This window comes from Amphiura filiformis, chromosome 15, assembly GCF_039555335.1.
Source record: "Amphiura filiformis chromosome 15, Afil_fr2py, whole genome shotgun sequence".
In the NCBI taxonomy this organism is placed as follows: domain Eukaryota; kingdom Metazoa; phylum Echinodermata; class Ophiuroidea; order Amphilepidida; family Amphiuridae; genus Amphiura; species Amphiura filiformis.
Genome location: NC_092642.1, coordinates 3,902,301 through 3,924,684, shown reverse-complemented (window position 1 = coordinate 3,924,684; position 22,384 = coordinate 3,902,301). Strand labels below are relative to the sequence as shown.

The 22,384-nt window shown below is 36.3% G+C and overlaps 1 protein-coding gene across 1 annotated transcript in view; it reads right to left on the bottom strand.

Annotated features, from left to right (window-relative positions):
• LOC140171161 (glycine receptor subunit alpha-2-like) overlaps window positions 1–22,384 on the bottom strand; it is a 229,519-nt gene that overhangs the window by 189,330 nt on the left and 17,805 nt on the right. Inside the window, exons 2-3 of the mRNA XM_072194352.1 lie at window positions 10,186–10,289; window positions 8,396–8,466 (exon numbers count right to left, since the gene is read on the bottom strand). Of these exons, the coding sequence (XP_072050453.1) occupies window positions 8,396–8,466; window positions 10,186–10,289 (175 nt within the window). The remainder of the gene's footprint in view (window positions 1–8,395; window positions 8,467–10,185; window positions 10,290–22,384) is intronic.

Below are 22,384 nucleotides of genomic sequence, written 5' to 3'. Positions count from 1 at the left end.
GGTGGAAAAATATCCAAAATTACAATCAGTAACATGATCAAATGAGATATACTGTACAACATTACTTTAATTCCGTTTGAATAAACATTACATTGTCTAAATGTACTTCTAATATTAACGGAATTTTGCACATTTCAAATCTAGCATCCCTATGCAATTGCATTGATGGGCGAAGTTGAGGATGGGAGCATTAAAGTAGCGTTATCCGATGTTTTTGTGCATTAATTCATTTCTCAAAAAGTAAAAATCTCAGTTTAACAAAATGGTTAAAATGAAAGCCATTATTTGAGGGCAAAATCACAAATTCCTATCGTTTATTCACCAATGTAAATATTAAAAGCTTAATTAATCATGATGTTAATCATTAATTAATGAAGTCAAATAGCAAGGCTAGACAAATGTGACCGTACACCACGAATGAGCCGTAAATGTCCTAAATTGTATTCTGAGTTACAGTGTAAAATGTGCACGAAGGTCGTATTCATAGGTACCTCAAGTTGGTGCTACATGTATCGCATTTTATAGTGCTTGTCAAACACCTTTTAAACCAATCAATAATCCTATTGTTGAAGAGGATAATAAGCTTCTACCTATGTCTATAGAATTCTTAAATAGCTATAGTCTTTGTTTGCTTTGGCTGAATCCTGTTCAAGTGGTGTGTTACAAAGCATTGTATTTTGTCTAGGTATGTATAACCAAATATTAACAATGAGATGACATTCCTGTATCTCGGTGACTTGGGGATGATTTGATATGACCGCCAATTATGACTGTTTGATATTTATTACCCGCAATGTTGGAAAAGAAACACATGTAGAACCGAGAAAGGTATGCCATTTTGTTGAAGGAGCAACGTTCAACAAACCATAACCCCGCTTCTGGATATCGTTTGAAGTCAAATGATATACCATTTTAAAGCTTGTGATATATATTTTTAAACACGAAATAAAACAAAATTGACCGGGCCGACTTTTCGGCTCATTCGTGGTGTACGGTCACAAATAATCTCTCTCTATAGAAGATCTGTATAATGGTCGGAAGCTACTACAGTTCAGAATATATTAAGTCTTATAACTGTTAATATACATTAATATTCAAATTTAATATAGTTCTTTGTTGTCTTAAGATAATTAATGTATGGACCAAACAAAAGAAGAAGAAAAGGCCAAAAATTCTAGGATGTTGGGCAAGTGCAAACTGCACTGAGACATGGCCGACTAAACAAATTAGCAGAATAGCAGAAAAAGCAAATATTGGTTCAAACACAGCCGTAGGTAACCCGATATTTAAAGCGACCCATTTCGAATTGGAATGAACTGAAAACCATCCAATAGTGTGTATTGCAAGCTTTCTTGTTATTGCATAACTTTGATAATTAAAGCATACAACCACACCCCTCATACAAACCCCATATACACTCACATGTACTTATATTTTGCCATATTGTCCTCAAGTGTCGGTGTATATGACTGGCCAATCGTTTTTCGTTTTTCAAAACGACGTTTTTCAAAATGTTTATCGTTTTCATTTCAACAAAGAAAAATGGAAAAAGCCACTATGATCGTTTTTCGTTGTAGGTAACACAAGTATAAAAATACGAATTTCTCTTACTCGTAATTTTAATTTAATTATCATGTTTCTTCAAACATACCGTACAATGTTGTCTGATATTTACCGTTTTTACTTCATTTGTTAACAGACTAGACAGCTCTCGAAATTACCATAACTACTCTTCACTCAACTTATGTCTATGTCTTATGTCTTCGTTTGCCACAAGCAAAGACATAATACATGAGATCATAACCATTGTAGCATTGCCTACGGAATTTCATTATGTGAAAATCTAGTCATGTTTTATTGGCAGCTGTTCTTAAAATCGTGTAACCAAAATACAACGCGTGTCTGACTCGGTGTCTTATTTCTGACTAAATCTATATAATTAAATTGCAATGTTTGACCAGTATATTAAATTACATGGGTGCAAGAAGATACCATATGGTGTGATTGCCTGTTTGAATACAGATAGCTAACCATTTATTGTATTATTACCATCATCATCATCATCATCATCGTCATCATCATCATCGTCGTCGTCATCATCATCATCATCATCATCATCATCATCATCATCATCATCATCATCATCATCATCATCATCATCATCATCATCATCATCATCATCATCATCATCATCATCATCATCATGCAAAGAAGTATGAACAAAACAGAACATTTCACTGCAATTGAAATTCATATTACTATTGTTCTTAAATATTATTGCCTAGAACAACCTCCAAAATCGGAGATATTTAATCAGATATTGACCAGTAGCACAACAACATCACCTTCTCACTCCCTATAAATGTAGAGGTTTCGTCTAAACCTGTTATGGCACTGACCCGCAATAATCTAGCGCACATTTTAAACGACAAGTCAACAACCTGCAAATTCGCTCGCAGATATTTAAACTTTGTATCGATCAGTCGCGTATCAGCATCAATTTCTCGCTTTTTATAAAAGGAATAAAGGTTTCGTCAAAACTTGTCACTACGAAAACACGAGCAGTTCAATTCACGTACCTCAGGCGATGTCAAGTTGTCATAAACGCTGACATACGATTGGTTACGGATGTAAATTTAAGTATTCGTTTGGGGTGCAATAAGGCTCTCAGGTAGTACATACGAATCTATGTAAAAGGGAAGATTTTGTTACAATTTCTCACTGAGGCTCAACTTTGATTTAGATGGGGATGTGCGGCTGGAACTCCGACAAACGAGAAAAATGACCCGAAATTAAACCAATTTTGGAAAATTTTCTCAAATTTTGCTAAAAAGAACTTTTAAAGCTTTTCACTCTTATGAGAAAGTATGGAAAAATACCCATTCTTAAACCAAATTTTTACAAAGGTTGGGCTATCAATGAACAAAAACACTGAAAATATACCCAGTATCTCAACTAAATGGCTGAAAATACTCTCATTTGCAATACGAACCCGCACCCGCTAACTACCCAAAGACAGTTGTCAAATTCCACGCACCTCATGAGATGTTAGACTGTCTATGTTGTCATAAAAGGCTGATACAAGAATGATTCAGGGATGTAAATAACAGGTAAACTGGGTGCCTAGTAAATTATTTTGCCCACACAGTAAATTCAACCTGCCCATTGCCCAAAAGTGCCCATCACAAAAATTGGGCACTATGCAATAATCATTAAATCATAGCGTCATGATGATAGCTCTTGATGAAAAGGAAAAATCTTGATATTTAAACGTGATGTATCTTTGGCTACTATACTGTTGTTTTCGTCCAATCACCACTTCCGTGCATCTGCACATTACTTTTGTATACGTTGATCAAGGTAACTTCAAACCTGATATTCTGCGGTCACACGATTATGTAACAAACTTTAAGTTTCTAACAAAGGGTACATCATCATCAGTCGGCTGCGGAGCAGGCGACTACAAGCTTTCTCCAACTAATGCGATCTTGGGCAAGCGAAACAATTTTGTTTGGCTGCAGCATCCCTTCAGTATCTCCCAGGAGGTGCTGGACATACTGTAAGTACAGTGTGCGCGGCCGTCCCGGTTTCCTCTTCCCATGTGGTGGAATATAAAGCGCATATTCTTTCACAGGCTCACCTTCTTCAAGACGCAGTATATGGCCGAGAAATTTGAGTTGATGAATCTTGACTTTGGCAACCAGTGGAGTGGTGCTGGTCAGGTTGTAGATGGTTTCATTTGGAATCCGATCCACACGCTTGATGTTTAACATGACTCTGTAGCAAGATGTTGCAAATGCATTGATTTTGTTTTCCATGTCCTTGGTAATTACCCATGACTCGCACCCGTACAGAACGACAGTAACACAAGTTGTCTGAAACAGCTTGATTTTTGTTTCGATTGGCAGGGACGGGCTTCTCCAAAGGCGTTCCAGTTTCTAGAAAGCTACCCAGGCTAGTGCTTTTCTTCTTTTTAGGTCTTCAACACTAGAGCCCATCTTGGAACCCAAATACTTGAAGTATGTGACATGATTGATGGTACTACCATAGACTTCAAGTGCTGGTTGGGCGTTACAGTTTGCAGTCATATATTCTGTCTTAGGTGCGCTGATGACAAGGCCTAGATCTGCTGCAGCAGTTGCAGTCCTAGTAAGCTGTGACTGGGCCCGGGCTATGGAAGATTCCAGCAGGGCAATATCATCAACAAAATCCAGGTCATTCAGCATCTTGGCAGGATACCTGCTTGACCGACGTCAAGGGTACAGACAAAGGTATTGGTAATGACGTCAGTCAAGAGCTTAGGCAGGATAATAGGAACCCACGCGACACAAACCAAAACTAATCCTGAAACTCGTGATTTGAAACGACCGAGTGAATAACAAACTGCAGAGGAAGATGATGACAAGATGTTGCAAAGTCGATGTATATAATCACTGGCGAAGACGCAACCAGTGATAAGTCTATACTATATTAATTCATCGTCACTGCGTCTTGAAAATGCAAGATGCATTAGAGGCGCTGAAATGGTCCGAGACAACGTTGACTTATTCGGCGAAATTCTACACTGTGTCCTAAACTAGTGTGGGAAGTAATTTCTTAACAAATTAAAAACACGTTTTGTAAGTGAAAGTTGGATTAATTGTTACAAATATACTAGTAATCCGAAAGAAACCGATAGTGTAAAATGCTTCTGTAAGAATATATTCTTGTCCTAAATCGTACCGTAATCACAAGAGTCCATTTTCCTGAGGAGATCCGATATTAAGAGTCATCAAAGGTCCATTTAGAGGGGAAAAGTCCATTAAAAAAAATAGAAACCGTTTTTTCCGCAAAAACCTCTCTCACAGATCAAACCCACAGATCAATAATCTATCCTAGCTAAATGCCACCAAATTACAACTGTCCACCAGTATACGATCATTTCTTGGCAAGAAAAAAAATTAAATTTTCACCCAGTAAATTATTATTATTAACCTCCCTAGAATGGTTACGGAAGTAAACGTTATTACTCTCATTCTCAAGTATACGAAGTTATATCATCTAAATCACTACGAAATCACTACTTTGACGTTAATAAATTTGGAAACTTTAATAAAATTTTGCTGCTGGCAAGCAGATAATTCCTGCAAATCTTTTACAGAATTTCAGCTCTGTCTTTTCCAGATCACAAATCAAGAGAGTCACGTATACTTCTAGAGTATATCTATATAGGTGAACGACTCCTCTCATGAGAATCTGTTTTAAATCTGCGTCTTCTCGTGAGATTAGTTTTTAATAAGTGAAGGAACCCTACATGGGATAGAGAAAGAGCTGGGTTATATCCTTATTTGTTTTGCTCTGAGCAACGTCACTACAAACACCACAGTTGCACCTTGCGGATACATTTCTTTTTCATCAAGACAGGTTACGGAACTATATACAACTTGTGAACTAGAAAGGAAGTTTGCTTTGTTATTGACCAATTTTTATCCTGCCGTCATGCACTGTTTCGAATCTCGTGAGAGAAATATTGATGATATTCACACGGGAGAGAATAATCCACCTTCATGTGAATCAATGTGTTCTTTCTGTGGCTTGTGTTGCGTCTAAAGAGCCCTACCGTTGCAACCACAGAATAACGACACTTGGCCAACATCTTCGTCCTGTTTAACGGGTAATAGGCCTGACCCGCCAGGATCCTACGATCACGATACTTCGCGGCTTGGTTAGAAAATGAAGTGGCGCTGTTTGAAGCTTTCCCATGACGTGATTCAATAAGCCAATCAGAACCCTCGGCTTCCATGTTTACAAGTGCCGATCTTCTAAACCAAGCGGTAAATGTATTATACATACAAGTAACGCTCTCCCAACGGAACACGAACCTCCTCTCGTCATGCGCACTAAAGGTGAGCACCCATCACACGTTATATCACGTTCTGTGCATTATCGAACTATTGTTTCTCTCAGGTCGCAGCACTCGCGCTGCCACTACGTGATGGATACGGCCGCGTTGTATTTGTACTTTCAGTGTCAATTTATGTTTAGCAACAACTAGTAACACGACTGTAAACCTATAGCACTTGTTTATGAATTAGCTTTGGGCAACAGGTATCTGTTGTGACATAGGATCCAGAAAGACCATCTAATGACTAAAATATAAATATTTAATACTCACCATAGTCAAATCGGCGACAGAATGATACAAATTGCAGTGTGAGTAATATACGAATGTGTCTCATTTTAAATAATTTTGTCTTTCATTTATGAAATAATTCATTATTTAGAGAACTATACTAATGGTGAAAAAGTTTGGATAATAAAAACAATTTGGGAGTCAATTTGTTTTGTTCTAGTTGGATTTGTGTATGTCGTTTTACTTTATAATATGAACCTATATTATGAAATACATAAGACATTTTTTCAATGTCGCATAAGAATAACTTTTTGGGTCTTCCAGAATATACGAACATGTTTTTTTCAGCATTCCCTTATAATAACATATATATCATCAGCGTATCCGCAATATATCATTTAAAACTTCCCACACATGTGTGACACATGTGTCTTAGAGACGTGTGTCGTGTCTATTGCTAAATCCAATGTAAATTTGTGCTAGAATTGAAGCTTAAAAGTTAAAGTAGCTTTGGGGACCAGGTATCTGTTGTGACATAGGATCCAGAAAGACCATCTAAGGACTAAAAGATAAATATTTAATACTCACCATAGTCAAATCGGCGACAGAATGAAACAAAAAATTGCAGTGTGAGTAAGATACGAATGTGTCACATTTTAAATAAATTTGTCTTTCATTTATGAAACAATTCATTATTTAGAGAACTATACTAATGGTAAAAAAGTTTGGATAATAAAAAAAACCTTGAGAGCCAATTTGTTTTGTTACCTAGCTGGGGGGGTTTACACCCCCCCCGCTAGGTACTGTAATGCTCTCCGATTCTTCTTTCTTTCTTCTTCTGGCAACAAAAATTTCAAAATGCTTCTCCTCCTACATGTTACACCCTACAATTACGTAACTTGCACATATGTATCGCCTATATCCAGTGCCCATATGGTGCAAACAGAATTGGGATCAAAGGTCATTAAAGGGGCATTTTCGGTATATAACCAAATATCTTCAAAATGCTTCTTCTGCCACATATTACATAGCACAATGACGTTACTTACACATGTGCATCGGCTTTACCCAGTGCCCATACCTTGCACACAGAATTGGGGTCAAAGGTCATTAAGGGGGTAAAATCTTACAATTGAATTATCTGGACATCTGTAAGGAGTATGGGGCTCAAACTCGATACAATAAATCTCATGACCTGGGGAACATTTTGCGGGCGTCAGGTCAAAGGTCATGCAGAGGTCAAATTTTAGAAACGCATTTCCTGGACATCTGTAAGGGGTACGGGGCTTAAACTTGGTGACAACAAACTTAATGATCAGGGGAACATGTTGGAACACTTTGCAGGGGTCAGGTCAAAGGTTATCTGGGGTCAAATCTTTATAACTTCATTTTCTGGATATCTGCGAGGGGTATGGGACTCAAACTCAGTGACAACAAATCTCATGACCAGGGGAACATTTTGCAGGGGTCAGGTCAAAGGTCATATAGAGGTCAAATTTTCTAAATGCATTTTCTGGACATCTGTTAGGGATACGGGGCACAAACTCCACAACAACAAACTTACTGACCTGGGGAACATTTTGGAACACCGTGCAAGGGTCATGTCAAAGGTCATCTGGTGTCAAATCGTAGAATTTCATTTTCTGGATATCTGTAAGAGGTACGGTGCTCAAACATGGTGACAACAAAACTCAAGACCAGGGGAACATTATGGAACATCATGCATAGGTCAGGTCAAAGGTCATATGGGGTCAAATCTTAGAATTGAATTTTTTTTTTTTTTTTTAGGAGTACGGGACTCAAACTCGGTGAAAACAAACCCCATGACCAGGGGAGCATTTTTGGAACATTTTGTAGGGGTCAGATACCTCCACAACACCAACATGCCTCAGCTAGGTTTGTGGTCTATGACCACCATTTGCCACTAGTTCTAGTTGGTTTTGTGTATGTCGTTTTACTTTATAATATTAACCTATATTATGAAATACATTTTTTCATATTTCAAGGTCGCATAAGAATAACTTTTTGGGTCTTCCAGAATATACGAACAAGTTTTTTTCAACATTCCCTTATGATAATATATAAATCATCAGCGTATCCGCAATATTTCATTTAATCCTTCCCACACATGTGTCCTAGAGACGTATGTCGTGTCTATTGATAAATCCAAAGCAAATTTGTACTGGAATTGAAGCTTAAGTAGCTTTGGGCAACAGGTATGTGTTGTGACATAGGATACAGAAAGAACATCTAAGGACTAAAATATAAATATTTAATACTCACCATAGTCAAATCTGCGACAGAATGAAACGACATAACATTCAAATAACAATGGACGGTATCAGCTTGGTGAACTGCAGAGAAATGGAAACAAAACAACAAAACATTTAACCAGTTGTACATAAAACACGCGCCTCTATTACAGATGCTGCATAATTTCTAATATAGTTCATTGAAAATAAGGGAGTGTTCATAAATGCTTTCATGGGGGTGGGAAAAAGATAAACTCCCCTAAAATAGGTGGATTTTTATCCCCTTTTTATGGTCTTAAAATATTTTTGAACCCCTCTTCGCTTCATGTCCTAAAAAAGAAACCAAAAATATATGTTATAATCTCATTAGCTAAAAATGACCATTTGGAATTAGTATTCATAGGAGTCAAATTGTAAAGTGCATTTTACCCCGGACTTTTACCCTCCAATTTTTTTATCCCCTATTAAGGACTGAATTGTTTTTGATCCCCGATTTTAGGACCCAAAATCTTTTGAATCCCCTATATTTTCCAACCCACACAAAAGTATTTATGACCACTCCCTAAGTCATTGTAAGCGGCAACACAAAACACAGCATCAATATTTAAAACCCGTATTAAATATCGCCCTATGGTTGATTTGCTCCACTTAAATTGCGTGTGTTAAATGCATACTATACTCCCATCTGGATTATCGTGGTCATAAGCCTCCTAGCTTTTTTGTATTATTAAAAGTTGCTTTTCATTATGTATCTCACTCTCGTATGGCTGAGTAAGGCACGAATATTGAAGTGAATTAGATAGTCTGTAATTCCCACTTTGTTTGCCATACTGGAACAGGGCAGACCATCATCTTTGCATGTAAGAAGAGCACATCTTTTTAACATTTATAATTTTACTCCCAACGTATGATTAAAATAATTATTGCACTAAAGGACGAACAACACCTAAAAGTAATTATTTGCGCTATTGTAGTAGAAATCTATACATAAATTTCAAATGGAGTCATCCATTCAGGTAACCCCATTTGAAGTTCACACTCCCTGTGTAGAAGAAGGCCGGGTCTTCCATAGGGGGTGTATGGATTTCAACTGGAAATCTAGACTATTGCTTTAGAAACATTGGCCAGTCGAATGATATAGGTGACAGCCTCTCACAATGTTATGACTACCTCAGTTCGTATTTTGTTTGATTGATTCTGGAGACGACCATGGCAAGTATATTGCACAATAGATAAACCTGGTTTTTCGTCGATAAACCTGGTTTATCGAAAACTATGACAATCGAATCGATAAACTTGGTTTTTTGATTTGATCGATTGTCAGAGTTGTTTTGATAAACTCGGTTTTTCGGCTGATAAGCCAGGTTTATCGAAAATTATGACAATCGAATCGATAAACTTGGTTTTTGATTTGATAAACCTGGTTTTTTAATCAAAACACAGGTTTTTCGAATTTGATTGTCATAGTTTTTGATAAAAGAAGTTTATGACCGAGAAACCTGATTTTTTGCCGATAAACTTGTTTTTCAATTCGATTGTCATATTTGTTTTTGATAAACCTGTCATAGTTTTTGAAAAACCAAGTTTATCGGCCGAGAAACCTGTTTTTTGCTGATAATCTTGGTTTTTCACTGATAAACTTGGTTTTTCAGTGGATTGTTTTTCGAATTCGATTGTCATAGTTTTTGATAAACCTGGGTTAAAACTATTACAATCGAATTAAAACAACCTGGTTTTCGATTGAAAAAACAGGTTTATCAGTGAAACAATACCAATTTTATCGACGAAAAATATGTGCCAATGAAGTATTGTTCAACTCACCTGGTGCACCTGGACGAACAGAGCCATCGCCATAATTATTTAGCATTTCTCTGAGAATTAATCCATCCATATGATGACAGGTCTTGTTTTGATATGGGCAATTTCTGAAATAAAACACACACATCCGTGTAGATTATACAAGAATCTATTCTTTAAACTACGGGAGCAACGTAATGTTATACAAATTTAACAGTCCAGTGTGATAAAAATCATGACATATCTTTTAAACACAAATGCACCATGAGAGAGTTATGTTCTTTAATGTGAAAGTAACCAATTTCACACATCAAACCTTGTGCATCTATCTGGAACTACCCTTTTGTTATAAAAAAAATTAACGAGTTGTAGGACACGTTTGACTTCAATCAGTAAAAATCAAAAGGGAAGCAAGCTAGGTTGATCTCCGTGTCAAACAATGACTGGTCCCATTTTTCATTTCAAATTTCATACCCTGTTTTGTAATGAATACACGAGACCACAGTCTATGGTGAGACTCATAAATATCGTCTAAAACCTAATAATAAGAGTTGGGGTGGGCACTAACCCATATTTTTTTCAGGAATCAGTTTTCTATGGCCAAATTGCATCAGGAAAAAGAATCTGTCAAAATAAAATTCACCAGATGAAGTTTTAGGTCGGGTTTTGGCGAAAATTCAAAATGTCTGCCAAAATAGGCGTTTTTGAGGGATTTTACCACTGTTAGTATAGTTTTAGGCAAAAAGCACCATGTTATATGTCTTCCTATATGTTTTTGAGGCTGCTGGTTCCAAATCTACCATTAATATAATGACCAGATGAATATTTAGGGCCGATAATAGTAAAAATTCAAAATGGCCGCCAAAATCTCTTTTTTTTTTAAAAGATTTTCTGTGGACAGTGACCCATATTGAGTAATGTGTCTTTTTAGGTGTTTTCATGTTGCAGACTATGAATCTCTACTCTAATAATTGATTAACCAATCATAGTAGCAATATCTGATCGTATATAATACATTTATAATGGTACATGAGCGGCCCTAATTTGGTAAAATGATCTAACTTGAAATTAAAATCGCCGTTTCGAGAAAAAGAGCTTTAAAGTTTGAACACTTGCAGTTTTTCTTTTTGAATAAAATTATTAAACAGATCTTATGTCTTAGAAAATATAAAAATCTCATTATTTGGTGGCATGGTGGTGATTCGAGGATATCACCAATGGAAAGAGCGCCCTCACATTACCCATGATATGGATTTATTTCAAAATGTCCAAATTTCAAGATAGATCGTTTTACCAAATCAGGGCCGTGAGGCTCCATTATGTTAAATGTACCGCACAAAGGCATTTGTTTTAGGCACAACTGTACATGGTGTCAATTATGTCATGTCAGCTTCATAACAGCTCACCAGAGCAGCGGAAACGCAAAAATGAAGCCATAATAACCCTGAAGTTTTGCTAAAGTCAAGTTTTAGCCTTGGCTAAAAAAAGACAATGAACAATATAAGCAAATGGTGCTAGCCAAATTGAGGCAAGTGAAATGACAGAGGACTGGATCAAGAAGAGTGGCCGATGGCAGCATAATCTGTGAGCAAAAAGCAGTAGCGTAGCCAGCAAGGAGCCCCCCTGACAAAAAATGAAAGAAAAAAGTGCCCCTCTGACAAAAAAAAAAATGAAGAGAAAATTTGGAGGGCAAAGGAAAAGAAAAGGGCAAGGAGGCCCTTTTCCGTCAAATTCAACCACATCATGGGCCAAAATAGTGTAAAATACAAACCTTTGTCAAACAGATTGTCACAATATAAAAGCCCCTTTCATCACAACCATGGGTGAAAATAGTGTAAATTACACAATTGTTGCGTGCTACGCGCGCACATCGTCCCAGTAAAGCCTTTTTGGAAGCTCCAAGACATGTGCTGCAGTCCATCTAAAAAACTTCATTTTGACACCCCTGTCCAAGAAAGCTGGCTACGCCACATATATTTGACCTCCACTCCGTTGTTTGGGAGTGGCAGCAATATACAGGGTGCCCCCCCCAAAAAAAAAAAAAGAGGCTACTCATTGCGCCCTCTTTTTCTCCTATTTCAGAAATGTTGATCAAGCATATGTTGGTATGTAAAGAAGCCTTTACCCATTAGCTTTAATAAACCGAAACAATTATTTCAATCGGCTCATAACTTTTGAAGATATGCCCTTTTAAAGAAATGTATCCGTTTTTCAATCTGTCCACGGAGAAGGTTTGGCTACTTCAAAGATTGAAAAGTGCATATACCATGCATGAATATAAAACATTCCTCGATGATAACTTTATAAAATAACAACATCATTTTAGGGAATGGACTTTACCAGTGGGCTTATGGGTTATGGATTTTGTTAAGTGTCATTATTTTGGGCGAAATTGATGTGGGATGGGACTTCTTCTGGTATACTTGCAATTACTTATGTTTTTCTTGGTTATTTTATGACTTTTTGTTTTATTATGTTTCTTACTTTCTTGTTTCTTGCTTTCTTTTTATTGTCAACATTTCTCTTTTTGGAATAAAAGGTAGCCCTGAAAAGGGCTGTTTAGTTTTGGTTCTTTTAAGTGAGTTTACTGTGCTGCTCTGCCCTATACCTGGTTGCCTCCTTGGCGAATACAGGTTTCAGTCCTCATTGCATCGATTGCGTCGCGTACCAACCTTGTGCGCCGGATACTTGCGAATATAGCAGTAATACATTTTTGCAAAGATCTAGGATTTTGCCACAAATGAAGAAATCAAGTGGTGTGAGGTCTGGTGATCTTGCAGGTCACTCCACAGCATGACCCATACCAACCACTCTGTTTGCTATCCATGGACAGAGTGAAAAACGGGTACTTGTCTTTAAAAGGGCATATCTTCAAAAGTTGTGAGCCGATTGAAATAATTGTTTTGGTTTATTAAAGCTAACAATTACAGGTTTCTTTACATACCAAAATATATTTGATCAACTATCAAAATAGGTGAAAAAGAGGGCGCAATGAGGGGCCTCTTTTCTTTTCTTTTTTTGGACACCCTGTATCATCTCTGTTTGGCTCAGGCTCAGCATCATCTCAGGCTCAAATCAACATTTTCTTGTTCCCAACTCTTGACCAAAGACAATTTTTGTAAACTGTGTGAAATATGATGCCTGCTAGATCTCATGGACTGACTTTATAGTTTGGTAGACATGACCGTCTTGACTTGAACTTGCATTACTCGTTGTAGGGCTGGTCCACCCACGGATCCAGCAGGAAATATATACCACTAACTCACGTGTTTGAAGTGCAATTTAATTTGATTATTTATCTTTGTTTACAAAATAGAGTTATTTAATGAGTGATGACATTTTTGGGAATTCCCTTTCATTCATCAAGTTGATCAGAAACAAATTGAATCCTTTATAATTTTAGATAGTTGGTAGTCCCCTTTCCTAGAATGTTCATTGTGTTGCACAATTGGGAAAATCCCCAAGATTGTAAAGTGAATATGACATCATGTTGGAAAAAAAACAACAGGAAGTGATGTAATGTGAAAGGTTAATGTTACTTTATTCTTGGGAAATTCACAGATTACATATATTGTGAAAATAGGTTGTTTTTTCTGATGTTAGGCAAATGTAAAGACAATTATACACAGTACAGTGTTCTTGTGGGCTAGTAATAGTGTGCGTATATCCGTTTCATTCAAAGAAAGTTTATTGCGAACCAGAAATATTTTATGTAGTCAATGAACTACTATATCCAGTAATATCGGAGAAGATCTAGAATACGTCAAAGTGCGTACCTCTTCCAAGAAAGGAATATATTCTTCTGTTGACTTGCTGAAGTCTGGTTTATGACATAATACATCTGTCAATGTAAGTGGAAACAGGGGTACAACTGCTGAATGCAGGCCTGTTTTCCATTAGAAATTGTGTGGAAGGTGAAAAGAGCACCATTTTGGAGATAGTCAACTGTGCGAGGATTTTATGCAAAGAATATAAAAGTCTTCGGTGGACTTTGGTGAACAGTGATCTTCGCAGGACAAGTGAATCAGAACATAAATTACATCAGACCTTTGAAATCAACACCACAAAGAAGGCTGCTGGCTACGTAACATTATCAAACTTTCATAAAAGATGTATTTGATTGCATGTATCTGTGTTTATGTATCAGATCATAATAAATCACATTTCACTTTTGATTAAAAGACTTGGATATTGTTAACTTAATCAAACAGTGTGTTTTGTTGTGCATTCTGAAGTGAATTTAAGAAAAAGGTGTTTTTGGCCTTGAGTAACAGAAGCAAAGTCGCCAATAACAGGTGCTCAAAAGCGATCAGAATGTTACAAAAGTACTGATCGCGTTGAGCTTACTTCGTAAATTATAAATGATCTGAGTGAAAATTGTGGCATAGTTTGTAATGATGCTTGCAGAATTTGGTGTAGTTCCTGACAGAAAATCTTTCGTGACCTTCAGGTGATGAACAAGGCAAAAGCAAAGATCTCCTGTTAAGCTAAATTTATACTTCTTCGCTGAGCGATTGGTATTTGACCAATGCGATAACACGCATTTCCCAACACAACAAAATGCGAGCTACCTCACTAGCTAGAAACCAATTGCTCGGAGCATAAATTCAGCTCAAACGTCACTGACATCGTTAGCTATGATGAAACATTTTGAAGAAGGGTATCGATATTCTATTTCATGGGTGCAGTATAAATCCACGATACTTCTTGTCAGAGAGCAGGCCTGTTGATCCGCACATCAAGTGAGAATTTCCCTGCTCATGGAGTGCCTAAACTCCGCAGTTCTTCATTGTTCTTAGTCTCTTTCGAAGCCTCATTGGCTCCGCTTCTGTGGTACAGCATAGCGGAACCAAACTGGCTGAGGAGAAAACTACAGTTTGAGTCGCCATTTTAACAACATTGCTAGCGAAATTGCACATGGAGCTAAAAAAAATAGATAAATTTCAGGGGTAGAAGTGTAGCGATTGTTGAATTGAAGATGCGAGGAGCTGTCGTAAGTTCTTAGGAATAGGAAACGTTTATATTCATATCTGAAAATGCTGAATTAGAGTCATTATGGTGCAATGAAAGTGTGATTACGTAAAATTGTATGGCAAACTGCAATATGTACAATGAAGTAATGAGTAGGAGGGCTTCTTTTCGTCTTACGTAAAGTATTGTTCTATAAAAACAAATACACGATTGCTTTACATATGGCGCCCTAGCTGACACCAAGATAGTGTATGTAAAACTGTATTTTTGCTAGGGTATCTCGCGCTGCTAAGCCAAGGGATGAAATCAAAACACAAGCGCGTTATTTGTTTAATACTTAAACACTTCAGGTTGTTTGGACAACTTGTCTTCAGTGTTTAGAACAATATTTTAGTTTCTTAGTATTAAGTGAGAAACCTAAATACAATTATAAACACAACACATCAATCGTACAGCGGCATTACGGCCAAAAATATAAAACTATAAAAAAGTATCTACAAATTGAAATTCTATTCAGATAGAAATTGAATGTGAAGAATTTGTTATTATAGCTCTATTTCACAATGTACACAAAATAATACGACATGACCTTCATAATGATGAAGTTGTATGAAGCTTTGAAATAGTCTACGTTATCAGGAGCTCAATAATGGTGTGTGACCGGATCGACAGACTTATCCCTCATTTGTCCTCATCAAAACCATTAATTAAACCGATACAGGCTATTTGCAAACAGGTGACTAAAGCACCGGCTTTACCGTTAATGCCCAGCAAACATTAAGTCACGGGCCATTGAATGTTTGTACACCGGCGTCGGACTGGACCAATACTGGACAAGTAAAATTACAGTTCTGAGCTTGCTTTCCATTGCCCTAATTCTATTTTACTCTTTTATGACTCTCACTCTCTTACCCACTCAATGCTGGCAATTTCAGCCATAAAATATGCTTGTCCAGTTCAGTACCAGTCAACCAGTCAAGCATTTATTGGCCCAACATTTATAATTGGCCCAGTGCGAATATTTATTTATTTTGGAAGGTTTACGTTTGTTTTAAATTTTGGGACGTTTTTCCAAAATTCGATATTTTTGCTGATATTTAAAAAAAAGCGACATGCCAAAGACAAATCTTTGGGGACATACTTTGTTATTGTTAATACAGTTCTTTTCCATATACCTACGTTACCATTCGCTTTGGTGATTTACTAATATTATATATTTTGTGACTGCAATTTGGCGTTTTCAATGCGTTTTAAGCTTACCATGAAATTAACACTGATATCTGGACATGCTACTTTTAAATGTATGTCTTATCGTCGGCTTTTGCAGGCAACATAATGCAGGTTTGTTCAGGATAGATTTCGTATTCCTCTATGTGAGTCTCTTGACGATATAATTACTTTGATTTCATTGTGACAACATCCAAATTTTCGTCTGGAAAAAGGGTTCCCGACTGAGCTCGGAACAGCTGTAGTCTTCGGTGCCGTATCGATATATCTAAAATGAGCACGAATATAGCGAGTGTGTTTATATTTCCCGCATAAAAGCTTGCGTCTACGTCTATATTATACTGCTTTGGATACGTTTGTTGGCAATTATTATGATGTATACCAAAGAATACCAAACCGTTATCAAACCTGTGTTGTGATTGGCACTTATATGAGATATCTCTTTGTATAAAGTCCTACTAATCAGCAGGATGATTGGGTGATTGGGTACTGCGATCTTCTATAAAGCATACAGTTTACGATTGAGATGTTTAGGGCCTGGTCAATACACAATCCTACAGGGAACACAGTAGTTTGACAATGGAGTGGCTGACACATTATTGATTAGGCGCGGATATTCAAATTATAAATAATAGAATGTTTGGAATTTTGTAACTAATATATATCCTTGCAAAAAATCCTTGCACAAAATAATGATAGCTTCCAAAACGGTACTGTTTTCATTATTCACTCACTTTCTTCAGGAAAAGTTATTCATCCACTCTGCTCCATTTACATTGATATACGTACATGGTGTTTTTTTCACAAACCAGGCTTCAGCAAGTCGACAGAGGAGTATTCTCTTTTTGGGAACAATACGCACTTGGGCGTAATCCATTATTACCGGATTAGGGTTTTTCCATGATGCAATGCAATGATCACATTGTGTTATCTAGGAATTCCCAAGATAATAATAGATCTGACTGACTTTGTTATTGTGATAACATGAAATAGCAAACAAAGCAAAATTATCAAATTGCTCAGGGTACATCACACATGTTTATTCGCTGAATACCTCATTCTTCTGCTGTCAAGCGAAACATGTTTGTTGTCATTGGTGTTAAAAATGGGAAACGAGCGGAAAAAATGACACTAAGTCCATTAGTATTAATTTAAGATAAAAAAATTAAATAAAAAAAATAAATACTGCGAAAATTAAAACAAAATCGACGCACTTTAGTTTCTTGTGCAAAAATGTCTCTTCTGCTCTCTGCTATGCTACCCAAATTTAAAGTATGATCAGAGCAGCTTCTAATCAGGTCTGTAAGATTCCACTAAGTAATAAATTGCACATTTTTGGGAGCCACGAATTTCTAGGTTAATAAAGATTGCTTTTAACATGTCATATACTAATGAGAAGTGATTAAAAGTCGACGAATGAGGTGAATTGTTTTTCGTGTTTTGGAAATTACGATTCCGTTCATTGGTTAAGAAGCATGCGCTCATTGTTAGCGACTGGAGTATACATTTAGCTTCATATTTCAAAGGCAGTACCGATTATATCTTATGTTCGCTGAATGATACAATGCAATGTAAGAGCGACATTATGACATACTTTGTGTAATGAAAAGTAAACACTCGGTGGTTTACATTCTTGTTTCATGCGACTGTGTAGGAAAAGTTTCCAAAAGTTTCTCCTTTGTGTCGGAGATTGCGATTCAAAGTTAAATCTGAGTGGCCGTATAATTATTATCTTTGAAAAAAGTCCTAATTCTTAGTGTACTATACAGGCTTTTGCTGGTGGGTATACAGGTTTTGTTCGTACTTTTAAGATTAAGATAAACAAAATATGGAGACACGTTTTGGAAATTACTTTTGTAGTATTACATTTCATTATAAGATCTAAATTGCATGAAAACCATACATACTCCGAGTACTCGACGTATAGACTATTCTATCATAACATGTCTTATTATTTATCTAAAATGCACGGAGCTCTATGCGAAGAGACCTTCAGATTTAACCAGTCTAACATGCAAAAAATACAATCTAAGTACTATGTTGAAATGAAAACAAATTAAATTCAATTTTCGTTTATCTGAAACAGTTTTTAGTTAATGCTTATAACAAATAATCGAGTACCACCTAACTAAATTTTATCAAAATGACCACATATATTGACGATTTAATCAAAATTAGACAGGTTGCAATTCCAATGCCCACGATCATACACCCGTCTGCCTATTCAAAGCCACTCTTCTGTGACGGAATGGGATGGTCGTTTGTTTAGCCAGTGTTGAAGATTCTCCACGTACGAAATGAACCCACCGACAACGTAGAAAATGCACAATATTATTAACAAGAAATGTCTTTAAAAAGACAATGCCACGGATGAAGACCATGTTTCATAATTTGCATTGATCATGTTGATAGTCCATGATATGCTGGTAATTTGTTTTATGTGTAAACTAATTACCGGATGGGACACTTATTTATTTATTTATTTATTTATTTATTTATTTATTTATTTATTTATTTATTTATTTATTTATTTATTTATTAACCATATTTAAGCAGGGTAACCTACTCAACAAATATTACAATGTTGATTTTCAGTAGGGCCCTGAGACAAACATATAAAAGCATTAAATACACGTAGATTATACATTATTAAAAACCATAAAAAATGAGCTTATATTAAAAACAGTAAACAATGGTCAAGGATATTGAGCATACGAAGGAAAGTCTTACTGTATTGATAAGATTTTGTTTGTAAGAAACTATTATGCGTTCATGCAACACGTCTAATTTTCCACACAAAAATGTGCAGTACGCAGTATTTATTCAATAAGCTAAGGTGTCAAAATGACAGACAAGAAATGTCATGAACCACGGTACCATTTTTGGCGAAAATATTGCTTATTTAGCAAATATCAACATGGGGTCATCGGGTAAAATATTTCCCTAACCTGTTGAAATAACACCTCTGCACGTCACAATATAATGTTCTTGCTTCGGGTTTAATCGGGATGAATCAATTTGAAAAGGCCTATAACGAGAGTCAAAAAGACGGGGAGACAAAACGAGGACCAAAATCTTGACAATTTGTGGAGGGTAGGTTACTGTGTTTGTCAGAGAAGAACAGCACTTGTTTACATTTTGAGAGTATGCAGAGCGTAAACACGGAAGTGGGGTTCTGATTGGCTGAATCAATCGTCTAACAATCATAGCAACATACCGATAATCTGATTGGCCGATTGTGCGTCAAATCGGCGTAGATTGGCGCACTTGATTGAAGTGAACACAAAGCTCCCCGTATGTCACTCATTAACAGTGCACTCGCGTCAAGCTGAGCAAGGGACTGACGTGCTTCTCTGAGACCCAGTGTAGAGAGAAGATGGAAGATCGTGCATATAATCTGAAAGAAACATTTTCAATTTCACTCTGCTGTCTTTATTTCATCAATAATGGAGAATATGAAGTAACATTGCAAAATCAGAATGCTTAGATCGTACAAGTTTTCCCATTTATTTGTCACCGAACAAATTATGTTGGGTTTCTTTTCCAAAGGTTGATTGAAATGGAGAATATGAAGTAACATTGCAAAATCAGAATGCTTAGATCGTACAAGTTTTCCCATTTATTTGTCACCGAACAAATTATGTTGGTTTTTTTTCCAAAGGTTGATTGAAATGGAATTTAAAACTTTTATTCCTATAAGTATTGTGTCAAATGTTGAGCATTCTCTTCACCTTAGATTTGCCTCTAGAATTAGAATTCTATTAGAATAATAAAAATAATTGAACGTTAATAACTCGTCAGATAATCTTCGAAATGGTATAGATTCAAAGCTTCTTTAAAATGACCGAATAAATGTCAAAATTTAAAATTCAAAATTCAAAATTAAAATTTCAGCACTCACATGTTTCATTAATTTTTCGATTAGATCATGATCCCATGAACATGATGAAATATGTCGATTTCAACTTTTGCCGTGTTGAACATCGAAAAAAAAAAAACATCATTAGAATCAAATTACAGTTGAATGCCGACAACAGATTAGATTTCAGACTTACACATATAAAAAGATTAGTCACACATGTAAGACGCATGTTTAGTTATTCATTCGTTCAAATGTACCGCATATATCTGCAGTTAATTGGAGCTTGTTGTCAGATTTCTTTTAGATTCCAACAGCTTATCTGTGTAAGTCATATACAGCAGCAGTGCTCTGCATAATTAATGTTAGTCAAGTGATCTGTATTTTCGTTTGACACTCTCAAACAATAGCGAGTTAGTATTTGCAACTTTTATGATAAAAGTTAAAAGTTAAACCTAAACTTTTCACCACGGACCGTCGTGTATTGAAGACCTATGATGTACCGACATCTATGATTAGCTAATGACAATGCCCTTCACCCTCCACTGATAGCTTATGTGGAGTTTGAACTACTGTCTGTTCAATTAGCTTAGATTCTTGAATTTTTAAGATATTTAAAAAAATAAAAGATTGTGGTCAAAGTCATCAAAGAAAAGTGTTAGACCTAACGTGATTTATACTTTTCTTAAACAATCAAGAATCTAAGCTAATTGAACAGACAGTAGTTGTAAAAACGATGGACCGTTCATTCTTGGTCTGGAAGTTACGATTCACTCCATTCACTCTGGTGACTGGAGTATAAATTTAGCTTCACATTTCAAAGGCAGTATACCAATTATACCTAATGTTCAGCGGAATGGTACAATGCAATGTTAGAGCCACATTGACATACTTTGTGTAATGGAAAGTAATACTTTTAGTAATATTCTAGTTTTTTTTACTAATGAATGGGAATTGTGAGCGGAAATGCTCTTTTTCTGTGAGACTACGATTCAAAGTTAAATCAGAAGTGGTGGTATAATTATTTCTTCTTCTCTTCGAAAATATATAGTTCTGTTAGAAGCATGAGCTGATATACATAAAACTCTCAGCGTACTACATATCGTTATGAATTCGGCAAATTGAGTTCTTGTATGCTTATAATTATGTTTCAGGTTATCTTTTATTTCCACCAAAAATTAATGGTAAATCTTACTCACCAACGTAGTTATTGAAATTTTGATTTGGACGAATCGCGCCTAAGTGCGATAAATGAATTCGGCAGAGAGACGAATCGTATACTTATGTGTACAAATCATGTTGATCTATAGTATTGTATAGCGGGAAACCCCGAATTTTGTTTACACGTAGTTGAATGCGTATTCGACCTCTCTCTGCACAGTGTTAGAGACATTTTGGATACAGCATAAAGCCGAATAGCTGTTAAAACGCGTTTTGAGGGATATATCGATTATTTCAGAACATGCAAGTATTGCCAATAATTCGCGTACATTCACTTCCATAATATACATTTCAAATGAGTGCTCACGAATGTTCTAAATTTTTAGAAGGACCAATGGAATGGTACCAAGATTTTCAAACGCCGTTTACTCAGAACAGCAATTTTGCGTATTCGGCACTCTGCCGTGTTCATAACGATATGTTGTTGCTCTTTGATATACAGTTTTTATAAAAGCTTTTCTGAAATGTATTTTTAAGACTAAGACCATAAAATATTGAGACAAGTTTTGGAAACTAACGTGAAAAACAAATTTATATTACGAGCAAAACAAATACCGCAAAACCCCGTCTACAAGCACATAGAGTGCTTATGATGAAACCTAAATTATTCAAGGCGCCATTATGGAGTTTGAGCAAATAAATTACAGATCCAAGCCAGACCGTTGCAACTCATATACTAGCGCAATACAAAAAGGTGGCGACAGCATCGGCTTTCCCTGTGTATTACCCTGCGCTGAAATGGCGTCCGATGGCGTCGCCAACAGGCACCATGCACCAATTGATTCACGGGCGGCGCCATATTGGATAAGTAAAGAAAAATGCTGCTGCCACCACGATAGTACTAAAAGCTACGTACAAAAAATATGCGTAGTGCTGTGGAGACTTATGCTAATTAAAGAAAAAATGCTGCTGCCACCTACGTCCACATGTTGCCAGTGTTGACGT